At 43.9% G+C, this 23340-nt stretch overlaps 1 protein-coding gene across 1 annotated transcript in view; it reads left to right on the plus strand.

The window, feature by feature from the left end:
• Window positions 1-16626, plus strand: part of MMP14 (matrix metallopeptidase 14) — a 40022-nt gene extending 23396 nt beyond the window's left edge. Inside the window, exons 3-10 of the mRNA XM_026719504.2 lie at window positions 2432-2554; window positions 3652-3959; window positions 4420-4581; window positions 6482-6645; window positions 7112-7250; window positions 9291-9441; window positions 10319-10434; window positions 13912-16626. Coding sequence (XP_026575289.2) covers window positions 2432-2554; window positions 3652-3959; window positions 4420-4581; window positions 6482-6645; window positions 7112-7250; window positions 9291-9441; window positions 10319-10434; window positions 13912-14228 — 1480 coding nt within the window. The 3' untranslated portion in view covers window positions 14229-16626. The remainder of the gene's footprint in view (window positions 1-2431; window positions 2555-3651; window positions 3960-4419; window positions 4582-6481; window positions 6646-7111; window positions 7251-9290; window positions 9442-10318; window positions 10435-13911) is intronic.
• The last annotated feature ends 6714 nt before the right edge of the window (window positions 16627-23340 follow it).

Consider the following 23340-nt stretch of genomic DNA (forward strand, 5'->3'; position numbering starts at 1 on the left):
TGCTCCAGCGGCAAGCCCAGGCAGAAACCGCGCACGATCGCGGATTCCTGCCTGTCGCCGAAGCCCTGCAAACCGGAAGTCCAGAAACAAAGAATTCTTGACTGTGGCATATAATCAATGGAATTATGCATTTGTTTCCATTGCTCTGAGTTCCTGAATAAATGCATGCAATTTTCTTGGGAACAATATGGAAATGATTCTTTCTTTCTTTCTTTCTTTCTTTCTTTCTTTCTTTCTTTCTTTCTTTCTTTCTTTCTTTCTTTCTTTCTTTCTTCCTTCCTTCCTTCCTTCCTTCCTTCCTTCCTTCCTTCCTTCCTTCCTTCCTTTATTTTCTTTCTCTCTCATCTTTCTCATCTTTCTTCTTCTTTTGTCTTCCTCCTCCCCCTCCTCCCCTCCTCTTCCCCCCCTCTTCTCCCCTCCTCCTCCTCCTCCTCTACCTCCTCCTCCACCACCATCTTTTCCTCCTCCCCTCTTCCTCCTCCTCCTCCCTTCTTCATTCTCCCTTCTTAAACTTGCTAAGCATGAGAAACCTTAGTTCATAGACCTGTCCGTCAATCAGCCAACTTCTGCTTGTAACTCTGTCTTGGTTCTCCATTTCAGACCTTACCCCACAAAAATCAACAGCCTACCCTCTCAATTAGACCACCACTGGCTTAGGGCTAGGAAGGGCAGTCACATTTAAGCAGCTAAACCGTGGGTTTCATTGTGGTTCTGGACATACGGAGCACTTCCCATTTCTTAATTTAGGCCAAGGCATCCATTAAGCCTTCCGGTGAGCTAAGAATTAATCATCTTGTGAGTTCAAGAGTCATCCATGACTCTTGACTCCAGAGGCAACAGGGATGGTGCTCCTTGACTTCTGATAATGGGAGGGGTCTTCCAAGATCTCTTTTGTTCAACTTGCCCAGGTGGCCTTCAGTCTTGGGGATCTACCTGGCTGCTTTCCCATCCGAATTCCAGCTGGATATGACCGTGTTTGTTTGCTTGTTTATTTATTTGTACCCCACCTTTATTACTTTTGCAAATCATAGCCTCCTCTTTTCCCCACAGCGACATTCCTGAGAGGTGGGTTGGGCTGAAAGAGAGGGACTGGGCCAAAATCACCTAGCTGGCATTCATGCCTAAGACGAGACTAGAACTCACCATCTCCTGGTGATTGACCATGGTCATCCAGCTGGCATTCATGCCTAAGACGAGACTAGAACTCACCATCTCCTGGTGATTGACCATGGTCATCCAGCTGGCATTCATGCCTAAGACGGGAGACTAGAACTCACCATCTCCTGGTGATTGACCATGGTCATCCAGCTGGCATTCATGCCTAAGACGAGAGACTAGAACTCACCATCTCCAGGTGATTGACCATGGTCATCCAGCTGGCATTCATGCCTAAGACGAGACTAGAACTCACCATCTCCTGGTGATTGACCATGGTCATCCAGCTGGCATTCATGCCTAAGACGAGACTAGAACTCACCATCTCCTGGTGATTGACCATGGTCATCCAGCTGGCATTCATGCCTAAGACGGAGACTAGAACTCACCATCTCCTGGTGATTGACCATGGTCATCCAGCTGGCATTCATGCCTAAGACGAGAGACTAGAACTCACCATCTCCAGGTGATTGACCATGGTCATCCAGCTGGCATTCATGCCTAAGGAGAGACTAGAACCCATCATCTCCGGGTGATTGGCCCAAAGTCACCAAGTAGGCTTTTGTATCTAAAGTGGAACTGGAATTCACCATCTCCTGGTGATTTGCCAAAAGTCATCCAGCTGGCATTCATGCCTAAGATGAGACTAGAACTCACCATCTCCAGGTGATTGGCCCAAAATCACCCAGACAGTGTTTGGTGCCTAAGATGAGACTAGAACTCACTGTCTCCTGGTGATTGGCCCAAAGTCACCAAGTAGGCTTTCGTATCTAAAGTGGAAGTGGAATTCACCATCTCCTGGTGATTTGCCAAAAGTCATCCAGCTGGCATTCATGCCTAAGATGAGACTAGAACTCACCATCTCCAGGTGATTGGCCCAACATCACCCAGACAGTGTTTGGTGCCTAAGATGAGACTAGAACTCACTGTCTCCTGGTGATTGGCCCAAAGTCACCAAGTGGGCTTTCCTATCTAAGGTGGAATTAGAACTCACCATCTCCTGAATTTTAGCCTGGTGGTTAAACTGACCTTCCTTATTTTCACGAATTCAGCCCAGGTTGGCTATTTACCTCCATCAGACATGTTTAGCCTCCATTTTTCCCTTTCTGAAAGTATGGGGACTGTCACAAATTCTACCTCTCTTAAGTGGAGAACTAGATTATATTTTTCAGCAGTTGTGAGCTGAAAGCTCTCGGAAGGACTCAAAAGATCTTTTTGGGGAACCAATAATCCACTCCCTGCAAACATCTAATCTTCTGGATCTCTCTCCTGCTAGGGCTATGAAGAGGCCTCGTTGTGGCGTCCCGGATAAATTTGGAGCGGAAATTAAAGCCAACGTGAGGCGCAGGCGCTACGCAATCCAGGGTTTGAAGTGGCCGCAGATGGACCTTAGTTTCTGGTAGGGCTCAAGCTGTGGTTGTTTTTGTTAAATTTTGCATAAGGGGCCAGGAAAGAAAGAAGTTAGAAAACAGGGTGAAGAACGAGAGAAATCTTGTTACAGACTTCAGTTTCTTCCTGTCCCAAATACCAGAGTGACCTTTTGGCACAAACATGAGGATTAGAAACCTTAAAAAAGGAAAACAATTGGTATTTCTCAACCTTGGTGACTTTGAGATGGGTGGACTTCAACTCCCAGAATTCCCAGCCAGCAAGGCGGGCTAGGGAATTCTGGAAGTTGAATTCCACCCATCTTAAAGTTGCCTAGTTAAACTTCCTGGCTAAGGAATTCTGGGAGTTGGAAGTCCACCCATCTTATATCTTAACATAACAGTTAAGTCCAGATTCTCAGATTCTCTGAGAATCTTGTATCTTCCTCATTCACTTCTGGAGATGTTGAAAGCGTCAATCAAATATATCAAAATAAGATGGAGTATTGATTAATAAGGCTGAGAATAGAGGGAGATCTTGATCTATCATTGAGAGAAGTAAAAAATGGAGGCTGGGAGAGACAAGTGAGTGAGTTAATCTATCCAACACATCACAACAGCTTTGCTAACTTGAGGTCCTTCAGCTGTGGTGGAACCACAACCTCAAAAACATGGATTTCTGCCTTAAGCAGAGGGTTAGACTAGAGGATCTCTAAAATCTCTTCCTTTCTATGAATGTATGGGGTGCCAGTTGACAATTCTGGTAGCTGAACTCCCGAGACACCTAGATAACATTAGGTTATAGGACATAATGTTGTGGATTGTGAAGGGTCTTGGCAATAGACAAGTTGTCTTTCCATTTAGGAAACAAAATGGGTTGTGTGAGCAAACCCAGTTCGTAGATCCTGGTTAGAGATGTAAAACTGGGATGGACTCAACCAGGGCTCTAGAACAAGGCTCTTCAAACTTGGCAAGTTTAAGACTTGTGGACTTCAACTCACAGAATTCCTGAGCTAACATGACTGGAGGAGGAATTCTGGGAGTTGAAGTCCACAGGTCTTCAAGCTGTCAAATTTGAAGACTGCCTGCTCTAGAAACTGGGTGGGTTTTTTTTGTGCCTCTATTGTAGCATCCAGAACTACACGCCCAAGGTTGGAGAACAGGCCACCTTTGCTGCAATCCGACGGGCCTTCCGCGTCTGGCAATCGGTGACACCGCTGCGTTTCCGCGAGGTGCCTTATTCGTCTGTGCGGGAAGGCCGCGAACCGCAGGCTGACATCATGATCTTCTTTGCCGATGGCTTCCATGGGGATAGCACCCCGTTCGATGGCGAAGGCGGCTTCTTGGCCCATGCCTACTTCCCGGGTCCCCACATTGGTGGCGACACTCACTTCGACGCAGCCGAGCCTTGGACCTCTCGCAATGATGACCTCAGCGGTGAGGGTGGGATTATGGGGCAACCTTTGATGGAGGTGGGGACGGAGACTGAGACCCTTGGAGGAACCCGTAAACCAGAGAGATTGTGCAAGTGACTCATGAATGGTGGATCCATCCGTGATTAATCCCATCAGCGCTACTCACTCACTCGAGATCCGACAGAGTGTTGTTTCTTTTTTCCACCTCTCTAGACTCCCTCGATTGCATTCTTGGATCCCTTTGCCCCATCCTGTATGAGAACTCTTTGGGGTCAGAACTGGGGGGTGCCCGTAGAAGAGGCTCCATCCTCCACACCCCCAAAGTTTTGCTGAGCTATGTAGTTCTGATTTTCTGCTGTAAAGCAATCTCTCTCTTCCGTGGTTCCTGCAGGTTGAGGGAAGTTGCAACAGCTGAAGGATGAGGTAGGGTTTTTCAACAGCACCCTTGGCCCCGAGTTGACTTCCTGCCGTCTGCCTTTCAGGAAATGACATCTTCCTGGTCGCCATCCATGAGTTGGGTCACGCACTGGGGTTAGAGCACTCGAACGACCCTTCCGCCATCATGGCTCCTTTCTATCAATGGATGGACACGGAGAACTTCAAACTGCCCGAAGATGACTGGCGGGGGATACAACAGCTCTATGGTATAACATAATGACTGAGTAGGGAAGGAGGTCTTCTAGTCCAACCCCTTGCTCAGGCAGGAAGCCACCAATGATATACAATTTGAACATGGGGTTTCGGTTGTTCATTTTTCAGTTTGACATTAAATGAATCAGAGACCCAACCGAACAGAACAGTGTAACAGAGTCAGAAGGATCCTTGGAGGTCTTCTAGTCCACCCCCTGCTCAAGCAGGAAACCCTATACCAATTCAGACAAGTGGTTGTCCAATCTCTTCTTAAAAACTTCCAGTGTCAGAGCATTCACAACTTCTGGAGGCAAGTTGTTCCACTGGCTAATTGCTCTAACAGTCAGGAAATTTCTCCTTCGTTCTAGGTTGCTTCTCTCCTTGATTAGTTCGCACCCTTTGCTCTTGTCCTTCCCTCAGGTGCTTTGCAGAATAGCTTGACTCCCTCTTCTTTGTGGCAGCCCCTGAGATATTGGAAGACTGCTATCATATCACCCTTAGTCCTTATTTTCAATAAATTAGACCTACCCAATTCCAGATATGGGTTTCACAATCCTACAGTGATCTTCCAATTCCTCCATCAGCTCCTTATTTTTGTTCTTCTCTTTCTTTGACGTCTCCCATCCTAGCAAACTGCTAAATTTAATCCAGGTGGGAGGCAGCTGTTTCTCTCAGCGCTACCGATGGAAGCCATTCAAGAAGATGGTAGCCATGATTGCTAGTCTACTTCCACAATTTGTGATCACAAACTTTCCTTTTATTTTTCATCCTTGCTTTGTTCAGGAGGGGAAAAAACTGGCTGAAGGCTGTTAGAAATTATACATACTTTACCTGTTGACCAGGTGTGAATAAAAAAAGGATCGCCCAGTTGGTCAGGAATCTATATACTGTATATAAAAGTGAAATACCACTCACACATCATCACAAAATCTCCAGAACTATAAAGCCTACAAATTTGAAATTTGGCACACATGTTCCTCTTGGCTTCTAGGTGCTCACTAAGAAAGGGTTTTTTGAAATATCCATCAGAGCATTAATATTTCATATATTATTATTATTATTAACGCGCTCTGATGCTAAGGAGTTCTACTCCCCCTCCCCACCTGAAAAGAAATCTCTTCCAAATGCAAAACAGAAGCAGAGGAGAGGAATTTCAATTTCACAGCACCAAGCAGCTTTAGTATAGAACAGTTGAGCTAAGCCACACCCAGACTCCTTGCTGTCTGCTTCTTGCTCACATAGCAAATACTGTTTCAGTTTCCAAAGAGCCCTCAACTCTCTCACACACTGACAGGATGCTAGCCAGATGAATACCGATGGATGCTGGTAGGCAGAGGCAGAATTCCCCCTTATTTTCCTCCCCAAACTTAGCCCGATCACATAGTTTCATAGTAACCACGGGTATAGAGCTAGTAGCTTCATACACACGTATCCCTCATGGGATCCTTTTGGAGGTAAGCAGTGCTTTACAGAAATTAGGATTAAAAAAAGGTAAAGAAAGCAGAGCCATGAAATTAGAAAAAGAGAAGGAAATAACCCTGAAATTTTCTTGCCACCAAACCTTCACTAGGTCCTCCATGGATTTTTCTCTCTTCTTCCCCAAACACCATTTCAAGCATAGCCTTTTGTTCTTGGTCAACTCAAGAACGTCCAGAATGGCAAGGTTTGATTTTAATCCTTTCTGGAGGGAGCCTTGACCATTCTTAGTTGTGTTCCTTAACTCATAGATAAGTGTTCTTCACTCCAGAACCCACCCTGAGTTGGATTCAACTCCCGTCATACTCAGCTGGTGGTTGTGGAGATGGGAGATTGTCCCTGGGGAGGACAATTAGTTAGAGAAGCTTCTATCTAGCCATCTCAGGTTTTGGAATTCAGGGGAAACTTTGGACCAACTCTTTCCTTCCTTCTCTTCAGGATCTGAAGGTAGCCATCCCACCAAACCTCCCCTGATCCCTCGGACTACTCCAAAACCTCGAAACCCTCACGGGCCACCCAAGAACCCGACTTATGGCCCCAACATCTGTGACGGACGGTTTGACACCATTGCGGTACTCCGGGGAGAAATGTTCGTCTTTAAGGTGAGATGTTTGGAGAGATATACCATCACAGGACAGAGAGGAAAGCTGTTGGGTGGGTGAGAGGCGCATGTTTTGGATTTTGGACCAATTCCGTCATTCTACGTGGGGTGGAATTCTGCAACTGAATCCTGCATTTGAAAAAATATATATTTTTGTCAGAAACCCAGCCCACTTTTCCATGAAATTAACCACTGATGGGTTGCTGTGTTTCTCTTATTAGAAAAGACTCCATTCAACTTCATCTGGATTATAGGTAGACTCGATTTAGGGCCATAATTGAGCCTGGAATTATGGTTGTATGTCATACTTTTCTATAATCGCCTATCCCTGATCTATGCTATCTGTATTTAATAATTTTTAGACATGAAGATGCCTAGATTTGAATTTCCCAAGGAAATGAAGCCTGCTGACGTTTCTTTTCATTTGCATAACTTGACTGATGCAATGAAGATTTCACGTTTTTCAGGATAAATGGTTTTGGCGAGTACGTAACAACCGTGTGATAGACGGATGTCCCCTCCCGATCGGTCAATTCTGGGTTGGTCTTCCTGCCTCAATCAACACAGCCTACGAGAGGAAAGATGGGAAATTTGTCTTTTTCAAAGGTTAGTGGACTATGTTTTGGGTGGGATTCTATTGGTTTGGCCCAGTTTGTGCAAACTGGTAGCTCCGAGGATCAGCTGAGAGAGAACAGGTTCAGTTTGCTCCAACGATCAGCTGTTGGGCCTACCGACCCACACGGCCTCTAGACTTTGCTTTATATTCTGTTTTTAAAGCTCAGCTGATTCGCGTGGCACAGCGGATTGCCACGGGTCAGCTGTTTAACATACAGGGATTGCTGGAGAAGGTTAGTAGCAAATGCTCTGCACGCTCGCAAAGCGCGTGCTCACCAAACCAGTTGTTACACCAGTTGAATCACATCCCTGCCTGAATGGCATGACTTTTAATCAAGAAGAGCCAGCAAGATTACAGAGCGTGAAGAACAAATTTAAAACTCTCGCCTTTCTCTACATAGTCTCCTAGTTTTTGCAAACTGAGCCTAAAATGTGAATTTGTGACCTGCCCATCAATTGTAAATCATTGGCAAAATGATGCAGGTAGTCCTCAACTTATGACCATAATCGAATCGTAACCAATTTTTATTGCTAAGCAAGACAATTGTGAAGTGAGTTTTGCCCAATTTGATGACCTTTCTTACCACAGTTGCTAAGTTAGCAATTTGGTTGTTAAGGGAATCTGGCTTCCCTATTGACTTTACCTGTTTGAAGGCCGCAAATGGGGATCACGTGACCCCTAGATAGTGCACTTGTCGTAAAGATGAGTCAGTCGCTAAGCGGCTGAATTTTGATCACGTGACTTGTGGGAAAAGCCACAACGGCCGTAAGTATGAAAAATGGTTATGTCAACTTTTTTCAGTGCCATTGTAACTTCGGTCACTAAACGAATGGCTTGTAAGGAGGAGGGGGAGACCAAGTTAAATTTGTGGTTTGGTTGGTACATTTCAATGAAAAAGCGATTCGCAAAGTGGTAACATCTTCCTAATGTCTCTGGATAGCCCATCTCCACACTTCCAGCTCTTGCAGCTGGTGTTTGCACTGGCTGGGGAGGATGGGAACTGTAATCCAGTACCTCTGGAGGCAGCTTTTTTGGACGACACCACATTGGAGTAACATTGGGATTCAGAGTGGTGTGCGGGATCAGTCAAAACCCTCTGCTCTTTAACGTGATATGTCTTTCTACCACATCGTGGTTGGCGTGGCTCAGATTTTAATCTGTGTTGGCTCCACCTAGATTCTTTATAAGAAAATGAGAAATGACAAGAAGCCTAAACTCTATTGGTTGATGACTGCAATAAAGCTGTTGGTTTGAACTCCGAGCTTGACATTCGGGTTGCAAACATACCGTCACCATTCGAGGAGACGTTGTCAGTTCGTTTTGAGTTCGGCTCGTCTGTCAGATGAGCCCAACTCAAAATGCACAGGCGAGCCCAACTCAAAACGCACTACAATTAAGTTATTTGATTTGAGAAGCTAACAAGCCCGTTCTCATTTCCAAGGTTATTGGAATGAACAAAGGAGTGTTCTAAACACTCATGACTCTGTTTGCATCACAACTACCTGAAGCCACCAATGATATACAACTCAGACATGGGGTTTCAATTATTCATTTTTCAATTTGATGTTAAATAAATCAGAGGGTCAACCAAACAAAACAGTATAACAGAGTCAGAAGGGTTCTTGGAGGTCTTCTAGTCCAGCCCCCTACTCAAGCAAGAGACCTTATACCATTCTAGACAAGTAATTGTCCGGTCTCTTTTTAAAAACCTCCAGTGATGGAGCACCCATAATTTCTGTTCTATGATTAATTGTCCTCACTGTTAGGGAATTCCTCCTTAGTTCTAGGTTGCTTCTCTCCTTGATTAGTTTCCATCCGTTGCTTCTTGTCTTGCCTTTTGGTGCTTTGCAAAACAGGTGGACCCCCTTTTCTTTGGGGCAGCCCCTCAAATACTGGAATGCTGCTATCTTGTCTACTCTAGTCCTTCTTTTCACTAGACTAGAGAAACGCAACAGCTTTGGATGCTTCTCAAAAACAAAACAAAACCCAGAGATACTTAGCATGGGTGGTTGACTGTCTTCTCCTTGCAGGAGACAAACATTGGGTTTTCAACGAAGCCAACTTGGAGCCAGGATACCCGAAACATATCAAGGAGTTAGGAAGGAGGCTCCCCACGGATCGGATCGACGCTGCCCTTTTCTGGATGCCGAGTGGAAAAACGTACTTTTTCCGGGGAAATAAGTGAGTTGGCCAAATGTTTATCATCTTGGTTTCTGTTTAGCTGGATAAGGAATTATCCCAGTGTACTAGTATAGATAGTCCTTAATTTAGGAGAGCAATTGAGCCCAGATAGTAATTATTAATTTAGAAAAAGCACTTTTGGGATGAATAGAATAGAATAGAATAGAATAGAATAGAATAGAATAGAATTCTTTATTGGCCAAGTGTGATTGGACACACAAGGAATGTGTCTTGGTGCAAATGCTCTCAGTGTACATAAAAGAAAAGATACATTTGTCAAGAGTCAAGAATCATAAGGTACAACATTTAGTAATAGTCATAGGATACAATAATCAATCAAATCATACTAGGAAACAGTCAATAAAAATTGTTAGCATACAAGCAACAAGGTTACAGTCATACAGTCATAAAAAGGAGGAGACAGGTGAAAGGAAGAATGGGAGGATTAATAGTAATAGTAATGCAGACTTAATAAATAGTTGGACAGCATTGAGGGAATTATTTGTTTAGCAGAGTGATGGCTTTCAGGGAAGAACTGTCCTTGTGTCTAGTTGTTCTGGTATGCAGTGCTCTAGAGCATCGTTTTGAGGGTAGGAGTTGAAACAGTTTATGTCCAAGTTGTGAGGGGTCTGTAGATATTTTCACAGCCCTCTTTTTTATTCTTATCTATCTAGCCTCCCCATTGACTTTGCTTGTCAGAAGGTCGCAAAAGATTTAACAGCTGACATTGCAGGCTTCCTGAAGGTTTTTATGAAACAGGTGTCAATTTCACACACAGTTCCCCATCATAGAATCGTAAAGAGTTGGAAAGGATCCTCGTGGTCTTCCAGCCTTCTTTTCGTTCAATGGATCTGAACGTTCTCTTTTCCCAATGCAGGTATTATCGCTTCAATGAGGAGACCCGATCCGTCAACACGGATTACCCTAAAAACATTGATGTTTGGGGGGGAATTCCTGACTCACTCCGAGGTGCATTTATGGGCAGTGATGAAGGTAAGGCAGAGAAAAGAAAGAATGTGGAGAAAATTCAGCACCAGAGCGCTGAAAAAGAAACTGCTTTTGTACCATCGAAAGCATTCCCACTATCTACTAATTTTTTTTTGCAAATTGGCCCCCTACTGTTGAAAGTAAAAACTCCCATCTGTCATGTTGGGTGGGTAAAAAGCATGTCCCAAAGGTGTTTTTTCCAAAGTCAAATGGACTGTGTTTTCCCTTGAAACATTTCATTTTTCATCCAAGAAGCTTTTGACTGAATGGTGGAGGATGGAAGGATTTATATTTCTTGCAGTCATCTGGCTGTTAGTACTCTCTCTGAGAGTCATTGAGGCCACTTGGAGGTGTATCCGTGTCCTCAGAGTCACTTGAAGAGTGCGAATGGGTGTGGAACTATTCAGGTGACCCTGAGGGCACAAATACATCTCCAAGTGGCCTCAACGACTCTCAGAGAGAGTACTAATGACTAGATGACTGCAAGGAATATAAATCCTTCCATCCAATAACCATTCGGTCAGAACCGAAGAAGCTTCTTAGGATGAGAAGTGAAACATCTACAAGGAAAAACCAAGTCCAGTTGCCTTTGGAAAAAAGCACCTTTGGGACAACCATGACCTGAGAATCTCAATAGACGGAATGAGAGCATGTGTTAGACAGCACAACACGGCTACTTAGGAAAAGTTGATTAGGTGTTTCAGAATTCTGGGAGTTGAAGTTCATGCATCTTAAAAATGGATGTGGTTGAGGCTCTGAAGGTAAGGTAGATTGGTTTTAATACATGGGATTCCACACAAGGACCAACTTAGCCTGCCATGAAGAAATCCCTATGATATCGCTGTGAGGTAGGTTTGACTGCAAGGGAATTGGTGGCCCTCATGGGTAAGTCAAGATTTTAATCCACATTTTGTTTCTAGTCCAATACTAGTTATCCTCGTAATTGCCGAAGGTATTCCTTGCCTACTCTTCCCTTTAGGAAACCGAATAACTTCAGAGAATGCCTTAAGGTAGCAACATGGTTTTTTCTAGGACCTTTGAATTAGAAGAAGCGTTAGAGATCATCTAGTCGAAATCCTTAGTCAGTGCAGTTTCACTGCCTCTGTTTGAAGAAATGCTGAACCCATAATTTCATGTGGGAAGCTGTTCCACTATCTAACAGCTCATATTGTCAGGAAACTCTGATGGTTAACCTCGGCTTCCTTCTTCATAGTTTGAAGTTACCAGTTCCAGTTCATTTCTGCTTCCAAGCCAAGGCATAGTTTCTAACTGGTGTGATGGGTCAGGGGAAGGTCCCCTCCACAAATGAGCAGAACCCGGAGGAAAATTGAAATTGATTTCAAATACAGTTAAATTGGATTCAGTTTTGCCTTTGAGTGGTCTTAATTCAAAGCAATGGAAATCCAATGGCTTCCCATAACTTCACTTTTTTTCTGAGGAGATCAAACAAGCGTTCTGTGAAGATACTTTTAAGAGCCTCAAACTCATATTTAATTGCTCTCCAGTTCTACATTTACCGATAGGGAACGTAGATGAGGCTAAGAGTCATTTCCACTGTGACGAAAAATTTCTGATGTCTCTCTGAATGCACCTGCATAAAACGATTCACTGATGTCTTATTAGTAATGATTATTCATACATGGACTTACTGATGTTTATCTTAATCATTTTCCTTATTTGGAAGAAGGAAGTCCTTCTTACTAACCCAAATTTGGAAGCCTTGCTTAAGCAGGATCAGAATTGCTTAACATATGCATGAAAACGATCCATTCTTCCTTTTTTGTCCAGCCAAAATATATCCCTGCTGATTTCATTCATGAGATGCAAATGAGGTGTTCACATTTTTTTTTTAGCTATCAGAATAACGGATAGGAATGAAGCAGGGTGATTTTTAAGTTTAATTGAATTCATCATCCTCATTTAATGACCCCATAATCCTTGCGGGGTGGAGTCTGGGCAACTGAATGGAGCTGGACAACAAAACTCTGCTTTGGTGACAGGAAAGGCATCCAGCCATTAGAACACCCTAGCAGAGTGTTCTAATGCCCTTCCTGTCACCAATGCAGAGTTTTGTTCAGCAGATATATGCTTAGTGTGCCCAGAGAGAAAAACATCTGCCTCTACCCTAGGATTGAATTCACAGCTTCCTGACTGTGAGGCGAGAACTCCATCTCTGGGCTATTGCATCACTTCTTTAAGTTTAATTGAATCCCATTGGAAAAACAAAATCACTGTCTTGGTTCAACCCAGTAAAAATTGTAAAATAATTTTCTAATAATACCAAACTTGGAACTTTTATTTTAGCCACAGAGCATATGATTGCTTTCATATTTTTTTCTAAAGTTGCCTGAAATTAAATTTTGGGTTCTGGATTTCATTCACAGGTAGTCCTCGATTTATGACCACAGTTGAGCCCAAAATTTCCTTTCCTAAATATGACAATTGTTAAGTGAGCTTTGCCCCATTTTGCGACCTTTCTTGTCACCGTTGTTAAGTGAATCATTCAATTGTTAAATTAATAACATGGTTGCAAAATGGGATCACGTGACGCCGGGACACTGCAACCGTCATAAATACAGACTAGTTGCCAAGCATCTGAATTTTGATTACATGACTATGGGGATGTTGCAACGGTTGTAAGTGTGAAAAAAATGTCCTAAGTCACTTTTTTCAGTGCCGGCATAACTTCAAATGTTGAAATGAGAGGTTGTAAATCGAGGACTATTTGTGTTTAATTCCCATAATTCTCCTCACAAATCTGAAATTTAAAGCAGGGATGAGGAACTATGGCCCCTTTATGACTTGTGAATTTCAACTTGTAAAGTCCGCAAGTCATAAAAGGGCCATAGTTCCCAACATCTGATTTAAAGGAAAAACACCATCCCATGTTTAAAAATGGCATTTAGCATTTCCGTTGTGGCCTGCCCCTCCAGCAGGCAAATCAGGAGGAGGAGGAGGTGTGGGAGTTAGGGTCAGCATCAAGGCAACCTGAGGGGGAAGAGGGAGTGGAGCCGCCAGAGAGAAAGAGAGACAGAGGCGGAGCCTGGGCCATTTGTCAGCCCTAAATGGAGAGTCAACAGCCCCCAGGTCTGGAGGTGGCTAATGAGGAAGAGGAGGAACAGCTGGGCCCACTGCCTGACACGCAGATGTGCAGAAAGCAGAGGAGAGGAGAGCAGTGGAAATCTATGGGCCGGTCCTTGGGAAGGAAGAGCCACCGCTGTTAGCAAAGCCCTATCTTATCTCTGGGGATAAAAGGCAGGGGGCGGAGATGAATAGGTGTGGCACACAGCCGGACAGATTTGTTAGCCTGCAGTGAGAGAGAAATCTTTTGCCGGGATTTCTGGCGCCCCTGATAAAGGAATCTTTGAGTGGACTTCAGGGTGTTTGTCGTGTTTGGGGAGCTGGGTCAGAACAATTTCTCATTTAATGTACCACCACGTTCTTACTCTCCCATGTCTGTTCTTCCTTGTCTTCCCTCGATAGCCTTCACCTACTTCTACAAGGGCAACCGTTACTGGAAGTTTAACAATGAGAAACTCAAGGTCGAAGCGGGGTACCCCAAGTCGGTGCTGCGAGACTGGATGGGATGTGCCACCGATAACCGTCGCGAGGGAGAAGAAGTCATCATCATTGAGGTGGAGAATGCTGATGAAGGCGGGCTGAACGCCGCTGCGGTGGTGATCCCCGTCCTGCTGCTCCTCACCATCTGCGCTGTGGGAGTCGCCATTCTGATCTTCAAGCGTTACGGCACACCCAAACGGTTGCTGTATTGCCAGCGGTCTCTGCTGGACAAGGTGTGACCGGCCTTTGGAGATGTTTCAGGAGGACAGGTCTCACCTGCTTTCCACCTTGTCTACCTGCCTGTCAGAATTTGGGTCCGATCTCTTTGTTGCCACCTTTTGAGTCATCTTTTTCCTGGTCCTCCCTGCTTCTTCGTCCCATTTTCTGCCAGCCATCAGCAACGTTCTTTCTCTCCAAGAGCTTTCCTTGACCACGGTGATCCTTGTTGACCTTCTCCTTCTTTCCTTCCTGTCTTTCACTCTGCCTCTCTTTCCTTCCTATGGCGTTATCCGTTCTCACCCACGGGGCGAGTGGGTGTGCTGAGCACACTCCTTAATTAATCCGATGAGGCAGAAAGTTGAGGAGCCCATTCTTTGGGGGTTATGACCAGGCCAACCTCATGGCTACCCATCTGTTGACCTTGTATGACCTTCCCGCTTGCAAAACCAGTGGGCCAAAATCCATACCACGAACACTTTAGTTCTCCCGACCGTTCTGTGGAATTTCAAATCTAAAATTGGTCTCTAGCTCTCTCTCTCTCACCACCTTGCTTGGTCCTTCCTTCCAAGGGCAAGTAGTGGAGAACTGTCTTGTCTGCGTTGCCAAGCCAAAAACCACAATGGGTAGGGAAGTTATAGGGTTTGGCTCGTTGGTGGGCGAAGTGTTATAGAGCTTTGATCTAGAGAACCATGGATCTGGAAAGGAATTACGGTGTTCTGAAGGGGACTTTCTCCTTCCATTGGGTGAGAGGGAAGGAGGAAGTGTGATGGAGTCTTACCAATCAGAAATAGCAGGGAGGAAAACGAGTGGGACACTAGGGTTGGTGGATCTGTCCCAAATGCCAACTTTTTTGGGGGGGAGGGATAGCGAAGAATCATAAAGGGCCTAACTGGTCAGGTGGGAAAAGGGGGTAAGCCGAGCTTTCCTCATGACGTAATAAAGTGGACCATTGGTACCTTGATCATATTGGAAAATGGGGCATGTTTGAGAGAGAATGAGAGGGAGAGAGGGACCAAGATTATGTGGGCTTCAGGAGATGTTTGTCCCATCCAGGTGCCTTCCAGACGTTGAGATCCAGGGTTGTCCAAAAAGTCAAGATGGCCACCATCGTTGACTGCCATCTTGATTTTTTTTTTTAACTACTTCCATAGGCACTTCAGGTTAGGACTCAATTTTGTTGGACATTTTGGCTGAGAATTTGGGGGTGAGAATTTGGGACTTCTCCATATCCCTGGAGGGCACCTGACTGGTGATGAAGTTCCAGATGTTTCCAGGGCCACTTCTGGAAGTGTTAACTTCTCCATCTGACAATGTTGTCCTGGTGTTTACAGTTGTCCCTTAAAACAGGGGTTCCCCAACCTTGGCAACTTTTTAAGACTTTACAGACTTCAACTCCCAGAATTCCCCAGCCAGCATGTCTGCCTGAATAATTCTGGGAGTTGAAGTCCACTGGCATTGTCCCTTAAAGCAGGGGTCCCCAACCTTATCTACTTTAAGACTTTATGGACTGCCTGAGGCATTGGGGAAGTTGAAGTCCACACATCTTAAAGTGGCCACGGGTTGGGGACCCCTGACTTAAAATCCATTCCGGATTCTGTGAAAATGAACCAAAAGCAGCATATTTTTTGCAAAACGGGGTGGGCAGGAGGAATGAATTGCACCAGAGAACTGCCTCAAACGGCCTTATGATCCTGTGTCTTGATTTTTTTTAAGTATGTAATTTTAATTATTGTATAGACATGCCTTTTTTTAAAAGAAAAAAAATGCAAGGGATTAAAAATAGCACATTAATGGGATGTGGGCATATAGAATAGGCATAGGAGGAGAATGTCAAAATCCTGCAGGCCAGGAACTGGGTGCCTTACAACCGTCCCCTCCCACAGTTCCTGCTCAGAGCATTTTTTTAGTAAGGGCAGGGGCTGGGTGATTTATATAAATATTTTCAAAGGGGTCTCCAAATGGAATTAAACTGTTTAACGATCAGATTGTTCCTGGGTGGGGTGGGGTGGTTAATATTGTTTATTGTTATACTTGTATTATTATGATTTTGTTATTAATAAACACCTGTTCTTTCAAAGGGATATATATATATATATATATATGTCAAATGGCTACAGCCGGTAATGTAAGCTGTTTCTGTTCTGTTATTCCTTTTTAATGTTAGCAATAATAAACAAAAAACCACACACACACACACACACACACACACACACACACACACCATTTCTGGGTGGAAATGGACTTGAAATGCTGGAAGTTTGAAAAGATTTATTTTGTTTTGGCCCCTGCCTAAGTTGTCTGGAACTGTTTTGTTACTTTAAAAAAAAACATTTTTTGTTATGAAAAAAGAATTGTCAAAGATAAATCCCCCCCCCTTTTTTAAAGAAAAATAATAAATGCTGGATTTTCCCCTCTTTTAAAATAGGTATAAAGTGTGATTTATTTTTTCCTTTGGTGGGAAAAGTAGTAGTTAGTCCTTGACTTACAAAGAGTTCACATGTAGCGACAGTTCAACGTTAAAAACAGCACTGAAAAAAAAACGGATCATTTTTTTTCACAGCTACGACCGTTGCAGCATTCCTGTCGGTCATGTGGGCGCTTTGGCATCTGATTCGTATTTATGACGGTTGCGGTATTCCGGGGTCATGTGGTTCCCCATTTTGCAACCTTCTGACAAGCAAAGTCAAATGGGGAAGCCGTATTCACTTAACAACTGGTGTGACTAACTTAACCATGGCAATGATTCACTTAACAACCATGTCCAGAAAGGCCATAAAATGGGGCAAAATTCGCTTAACATCGGTCTTGCTTAGCAATAGAAATGGTAGCTTCAAATGTGGTCTTAAGTCAAGGACTTCCTGTATAAAGCTGCGTTCTGATGGACCTCAATCCCTGTCTGCATGGTGGTTCCTTATCTATCTATCTCTCTCTCTCTCTCTCTCTATCTATCTATCTATCTATCTATCTATCTATCTATAAATAAAAGCGAAAGGCCACTCGCACATCATCACAAAATCTCCAGAACTGTAAAGCTTACAAACTTGAAATTTGGCACATATGTTCCTCTTGGCTTCTAGGGGCTCCCTAAGAAAGGATTTTTTGAAATGGCCATCAGAGCATTTAGAGTATTTCCTCTATTATTATTATTATTAACACGCTCTGATGCTAAGGAGTTCTACTCCCCCTCCCCACCTGAAAAGAAATCTGCTCCAAATGCAAAACACAAGCACAGAGGCGTTTCCGTTTCCGTTTCACAACAGCAACCAGTTTTAATACAGAACAGTTGAGCTAAGCCACACCCAGGCTTCTTGCTGTCTCCTTCTTGCTCACACAGCAAATACTGTTTCAGTTTCCAAACAGCCCTCACCTCTCACACACTGACAGGATGCTAGCCAGATGAATATTGAGGGATGCTGGTAGGCAGAGGCAGAATTTTCCCCTCCTTATTTTCCTCCGCAAAAACTAACGCCCGACATATAGTTTTGTAGCAAAGCACCGGTATCAAGCTAGTTTGTCTATAAGATTGAAATGTGAGGATAGAAATGGGTTCAACTTACAGGCGGTCCCCGAGTTACGACAGTTAGCTTAGGGAACATTCACACTTACTGAAAAAAAAAAGGGGCTTATGACCCCTTTTCACACTTAACAACTGTTGCAGCATCCCTGTGGTCAACATGATTCACATTCGGATGCTTGAGAACTGACTCACACAACGGATGCGGTGTCTCAGGGTCACGTGACCTTCCAACGAACGAAGTCAATGGGGAAAATGGATTCACATAACAACGGGGTTACTCATTGAACCACTGCAGCGATTCGCTTAACAAACATGGTAAGAAGAGTCATAAAATGGGGCAACACTCACTTTTCTCACTTGGCCAGGTGAATTTTGGGCTCAATTGCAGTCGTAAGTCGAGGACTAATTTTTCCCCAGGTCAGTGAATGATAGGGAAAGAATTGCATAATAGTGGAGAGAGATTCCAGGTTGGACCATGAGAATGGCCTTTGAAGAAGGATGCAGATAGGGGGCAGTTTGTGGGATACTACCGGTTCGCACCGGTTTGCACGAATTGGTAGTTACGACAATCAGCTGGGCCCATCCACCCATCCCTGCCCTATCCTATCCTTTATTTCCTGCTTTGTAGCTCATCTCAATCGCACGGCAGAGCTGATTTCACCTACCCCCCACTGTTCTATTTACCGCTGCTGACTTGGAAGGTAAGCAGCTGAACGTTCCAGTTTCTCACGTGCATTCATCGACCCGATTGTTAAACCGTCAGCATTCCACCACTGATAGGGGGTATGCTCGTGTCATTAAATAATTTATCTTTACCCTTTGGATTCTGTTGGGAGTCACCAAGGAAGGAGTGCTGTAGAAAGCTTATAGAACAGAGGTGTCAAACTCAATTTCATTGAGGGCCACATCAGGGCTGTGGTTGACTTCAGGGGGGCCGGGCCGCTGTGGGTGACTGGATGGGTTTGGTTAACTGGGTGGGTGTGGCCAGCTTGACGCCACTCCCCAAACTGCTGGCATGTTTCCCCTTCGCATTAGGTGAAGCGGGCTAAAGCAATGCAGGCCACTCCTTACATTTTCCAGGATGGCCCGCGGGTTTTATCCCATTACATCCTTCGGCCTTGTGTTGGACATCCCTGAACTAAGTCCTTCTGTATTCAGAGGAAATGATTCCTAAACAGTTTTCCACAAAAGATTGCAGAAGGAAAGACTCAAAATACTTTAGCATCACCTCCAACAGCCCTCTGTCATCCAAAAATCGACAACATGGCCATCAAAGGTGGCCCTCTTAGCGATGGCTACAGTTGAGAATGAAGGGTGTTGGAGTCCGACATATCCAGAGGACCTCATGCGTGACGGTTTTTTCGATTAATCCGAAGCTACAATTTGTGGGTTAAAGTTTGGAGAAAGCTGAAGCCTGGGATATCCCCCCCTCCCCCCCCCAATTTCACACAACTGAATCCAGCTTGAATTCAGAGGGTGGGTTATTGAGTTTAATTGGGGGTGAGTGGAAGAGGCAGGGTGTTTATGGATTTGCACAAATTCCACAAAAACAACAACCAAAACCCCCCACAGATGACCTGATAGCTTATCCCTGCCAAAATATGTTGCATATTAATATTCTTGGCACAGCTTAGATCCAAAGTTGAAATGGAGGCATTGAAAAAAAAATATATATGGAGAGGACAGAAAGGTTGTGCACTTCCTTTGTCTCATTCCTTTTTCTTCGTTCCCCCTTCCCTTCCTTCCTTCCTTCCCTTTCCCCTACTCCCTTCCCTTTCCTTCTTTTCCCTTTCTCTTCATTTCCTTTTCCTCCCTCCCTTTCTTCCTTCCCTTTCTCTTCCCCTTCCCTTTCTTCTTTCCCCTTCTCTTCCTGTCTTTCCTTTTTTCTCTCCATTCCTCCCTCTCCCCTTCCCTATCCTTCCCTTCCCTATCCTTCCCTTCCCTATCCTTCCCTTCCCTAATCTTCCCTTCCTTCCTTCCTTCCCTTCCTTCCTTCCTTCCTTCCTTCCTTCCTTCCTTCCTTCCTTCCTTCCTCCCCTTTCCTAACCTTCTCTTCCTTCCTCCCTCCCTTTCTTCCTTCCCTTTCTCTTCCCCTTCCCTTTCTTCTTTCCCTTTCTCTTCCTGTCTTTCCTTTTCTCTCCATTCCTCCCTCTTCCCTTCCCTATCCTTCCCTTCCCTATCCTTCCCTTCCCTAACCTTCTCTTCCTTCCCTTCCCTAATCTTCTCTTCTCTTCTCTTCTCTTCCTTCCTTCCTTCCTTCCTTCCTTCCTTCCTTCCTTCCTTCCTTCCTTCCTTCCTTCCTTCCTCCCCTTTCCTAACCTTCTCTTCCTTTCTTCCTCCCTCCCCCTTTTCTCGCTCTTCAGAATTGAAAGTCTTGATCCAAGTCTAGCAAACAGCTAGGCTATTATTATTTTTTTTTCCGTAAGAATGAGATGACAGTCCCGTGGGTTAATTGCTATCCTCCTCCATTCTATTGTGTAATGTTTATTTTGAAATAATCTTTCCTGGTATTTTGCTTTGCAAAACGTGAGGTGACAATTCTGGGAAGTTCTGTCTCTGTTTGTGTTTGTGTGTTTGTGTGTGTGGAAGGGAGGCTGATTGACCGTTAGATGAGGCGAGAGAAAGAGACAGAGATAAAGAGAGATGAGAAAGAGAGAGAGAGAGAGAAAGAGAGAGAGAGCTGTGTTGCTGTGGCACTCTGCACATGGCCAGGATGCTGTGGTCTTGAATTTCTCCACAGGTTCAAGGAACTGAATTACAGACCATCTTTAGACTTACATTTTGGAAAATAGCTGAAGTTTGAAAAAGTGTTTTGCTGTGCAGGATATAGAAAGTCCTTGATTTAGGGCCATAATTGATCTCCAAATTACGGTAATAAGTCATGGGGGTTCTCTACCTACCATATGACCATGCCTGATTTTATGACCCATCAATGCACCCATTATACCTGATGGGAGTTTCCCCCCATCTATCATTATCTCTATCATCTACCCGTCTATCTATCATCTATGTATCTATCATCTATCTCTTATCAACCATAATTTATATTTATGTCTGTCTATCCATCCATCATATCTATCTATCTATCTATCTATCTATCTATCTATCTATCTATCTATCTATCTATCTATCTAAACCTCTCTCGTTCCATCCATCCATCCATCATCTATTCATCCATCCATCATCTAGCTTTCTAGTTCTTTCCTCTCTATTGTTCCATATCTCTCTCCTCTATCTACCGTTATCTACATCCATCTATCTATCTATCTATCTATCTATCTATCTATCTATCTATCTATCTAACTTTTATCTATCATTTAGCTAGCTAGCTATCATCTATCATCTTTTTCTCTCTATCATCTGTCTGTCTATCAATCTATCATCTATCTATCTTCTTTCTATCTATCTACCTATCTCTTCTATCTATCTATCTATCTATCTATCTATCTATCTATCTATCTATCTATCTATCATCTATCTCTTCTATCTATCTATCTATCTATCTATCTATCTATCTATCTATCTATCTATCTATCATCTATCTATCTATCTATCTATCTATCTATCTATCTATCTATCTATCTATCTCTTCTATCTATCTATCTATCTATCTATCTATCTATCTATCTATCTATCTATCTATCTATCTATCTATCATCTATCTTTCTATCATTCTTTCTATCTATCTATCTATCTATCTATCTATCTATCTATCTATCTATCTATCTATCTATCTATCATCTATCTCTATCTATCTATCTATCTATCTATCTATCTATCTATCTATCTATCTATCTATCTCTCTTTCTATCTATCTCTGAATCTATCTATCTATCCTATCTATCTATCTATCTATCTATCTATCTATCTATCTATCTATCTATCTATCTATCTCTTCTATCTATCTATCTATCTCTTCTATCTATCTATCTATCTATCTATCTATCTATCTATCTATCTATCTATCTATCTATCTATCTATCTATCATCTATCTCTTCTATCTATCTATCTATCTATCTATCTATCTATCTATCTATCTATCTATCTATCTATCTATCTATCTATCATCTATGTAATCATCTAGCTACCTTTCTAGCTATCTAGCTATCCATCTATCTATCCATCCGTTATTTATCTACCCATCTTTCTAGCTAGCTAGTTAGCTAGCTCTCTCTCTCCCCTCCCCCCCCATCATCATCATCATCATCATCATCATCATCTAAGTTTTTAAAAAAAGCTGATCCGCAGAGATGGACGCCTGACACACAGAGTTGCTGCATCCTTTCTCCCTGCTGATGGTAACCGCAATTTGGCCCTCCGTTCGACTGACTCAGGGATAATACGGCACAGGGGAGGGAGGGGGAGGGGGGTTCATTTCAAGGGCTGCGTCAAGACTAGCCAGGAGCTCAACTGGGGTGAAATTTTTTTGGGGAGTGGGGGTAGGAGAAAGAGGGGGGGGCAGAAAGGAGAGAATCGTCCCTGGAAGAGCTGAGCTGGCTGGCTCAGAGGCGCGACTTCGGCCCTTCCCCGTCTTGGCTGTCCCCGGCCGGTCTCGTGCGCTTGGCCCAAGGCTCCACGGCTGATCTCATCCCTGCTTTTGTGGTGGTCACATCTGGAATCAATTACAGAAGGTTTTTACCCCCCTCTTCCTTCCTCCTGGAGGAGGGAAAAAAAAATGTGTTCAAAACACAGATGGAATTAGCAAGAAATGACGGAGAGGGATCCAAAAAATTTCTCTCTCTCTCTCTCTCTATATATATATATATTACCACGTTCCCCAAGTTTCTATAGGCGCGCACGCACACACACACACACACACACACACCACCTAAAAATATATGGCAGGATGGAAAGAACAAGAGCGAAGCAACAGCAGATTTCCCTTTCGAGCCAAGCTGACTTAAATTCTGAGTTCCTGCATTCAACAAAAGCTCAACAACGCCTATTTAGGCTCCAGATGTTGTGCAGTGGAGACAGGAAGGGAACTGCAAAGATAGAAGGGATGGTTGGGGGCAGGTGGGAATAGGGAAGGAGCTGGCAGGGAGGGCGTTCCCGAAAACAGAAGGAGCAACGAAGCCCATCGTGCTGCGCCGCGAGGATGAATTCAACGGGGGTGGCGGGTGGGGGGGGAGAGGGGAGAAAACCTGGTCAGGGTCCCATTTGGGACAGCCTGGCTTGAGGCCAACATTTAGAGCAGAAAGGGCATTTGATTTAGGTTTAGATTAACAGAGTTGGAAGGAGCAGGAGACCCTACACCACTTCTGGCAGTCCAGTCTCTTTGTCAGTGTTCCAGAAAACCTCAACTTCAACAAATTGCTCTCAAAGTCTCCTTTTATTAGAGTAGTTAACGGGCACATCTGGGAAATCCCGAATCTGAAAGTTCCGGGTTTCCCTCCAATAAGTAAAAAATTACAAATCCATCCCCTGCACCCATCATTCCATCACATGCCCCAATCACCATCCGTCCCAACTTCCCTCTACTCCTCCTCAGCCAGGTGCAGGAACAACATGACCTAGACTCTAAAAAAGAATGCTACTATGTCTAACCACATTCCATGAAATTCCCCCTACCATTTTCCCAGGCTCAAGAATGGAAGCTTCTGGTGCTAATATG

This window comes from Pseudonaja textilis, chromosome Z (assembly GCF_049901715.1).
Source record: "Pseudonaja textilis isolate UNSWEBS1 chromosome Z, rPseTex1.2, whole genome shotgun sequence".
Classification (NCBI taxonomy): Eukaryota; Metazoa; Chordata; class Lepidosauria; order Squamata; family Elapidae; genus Pseudonaja; species Pseudonaja textilis.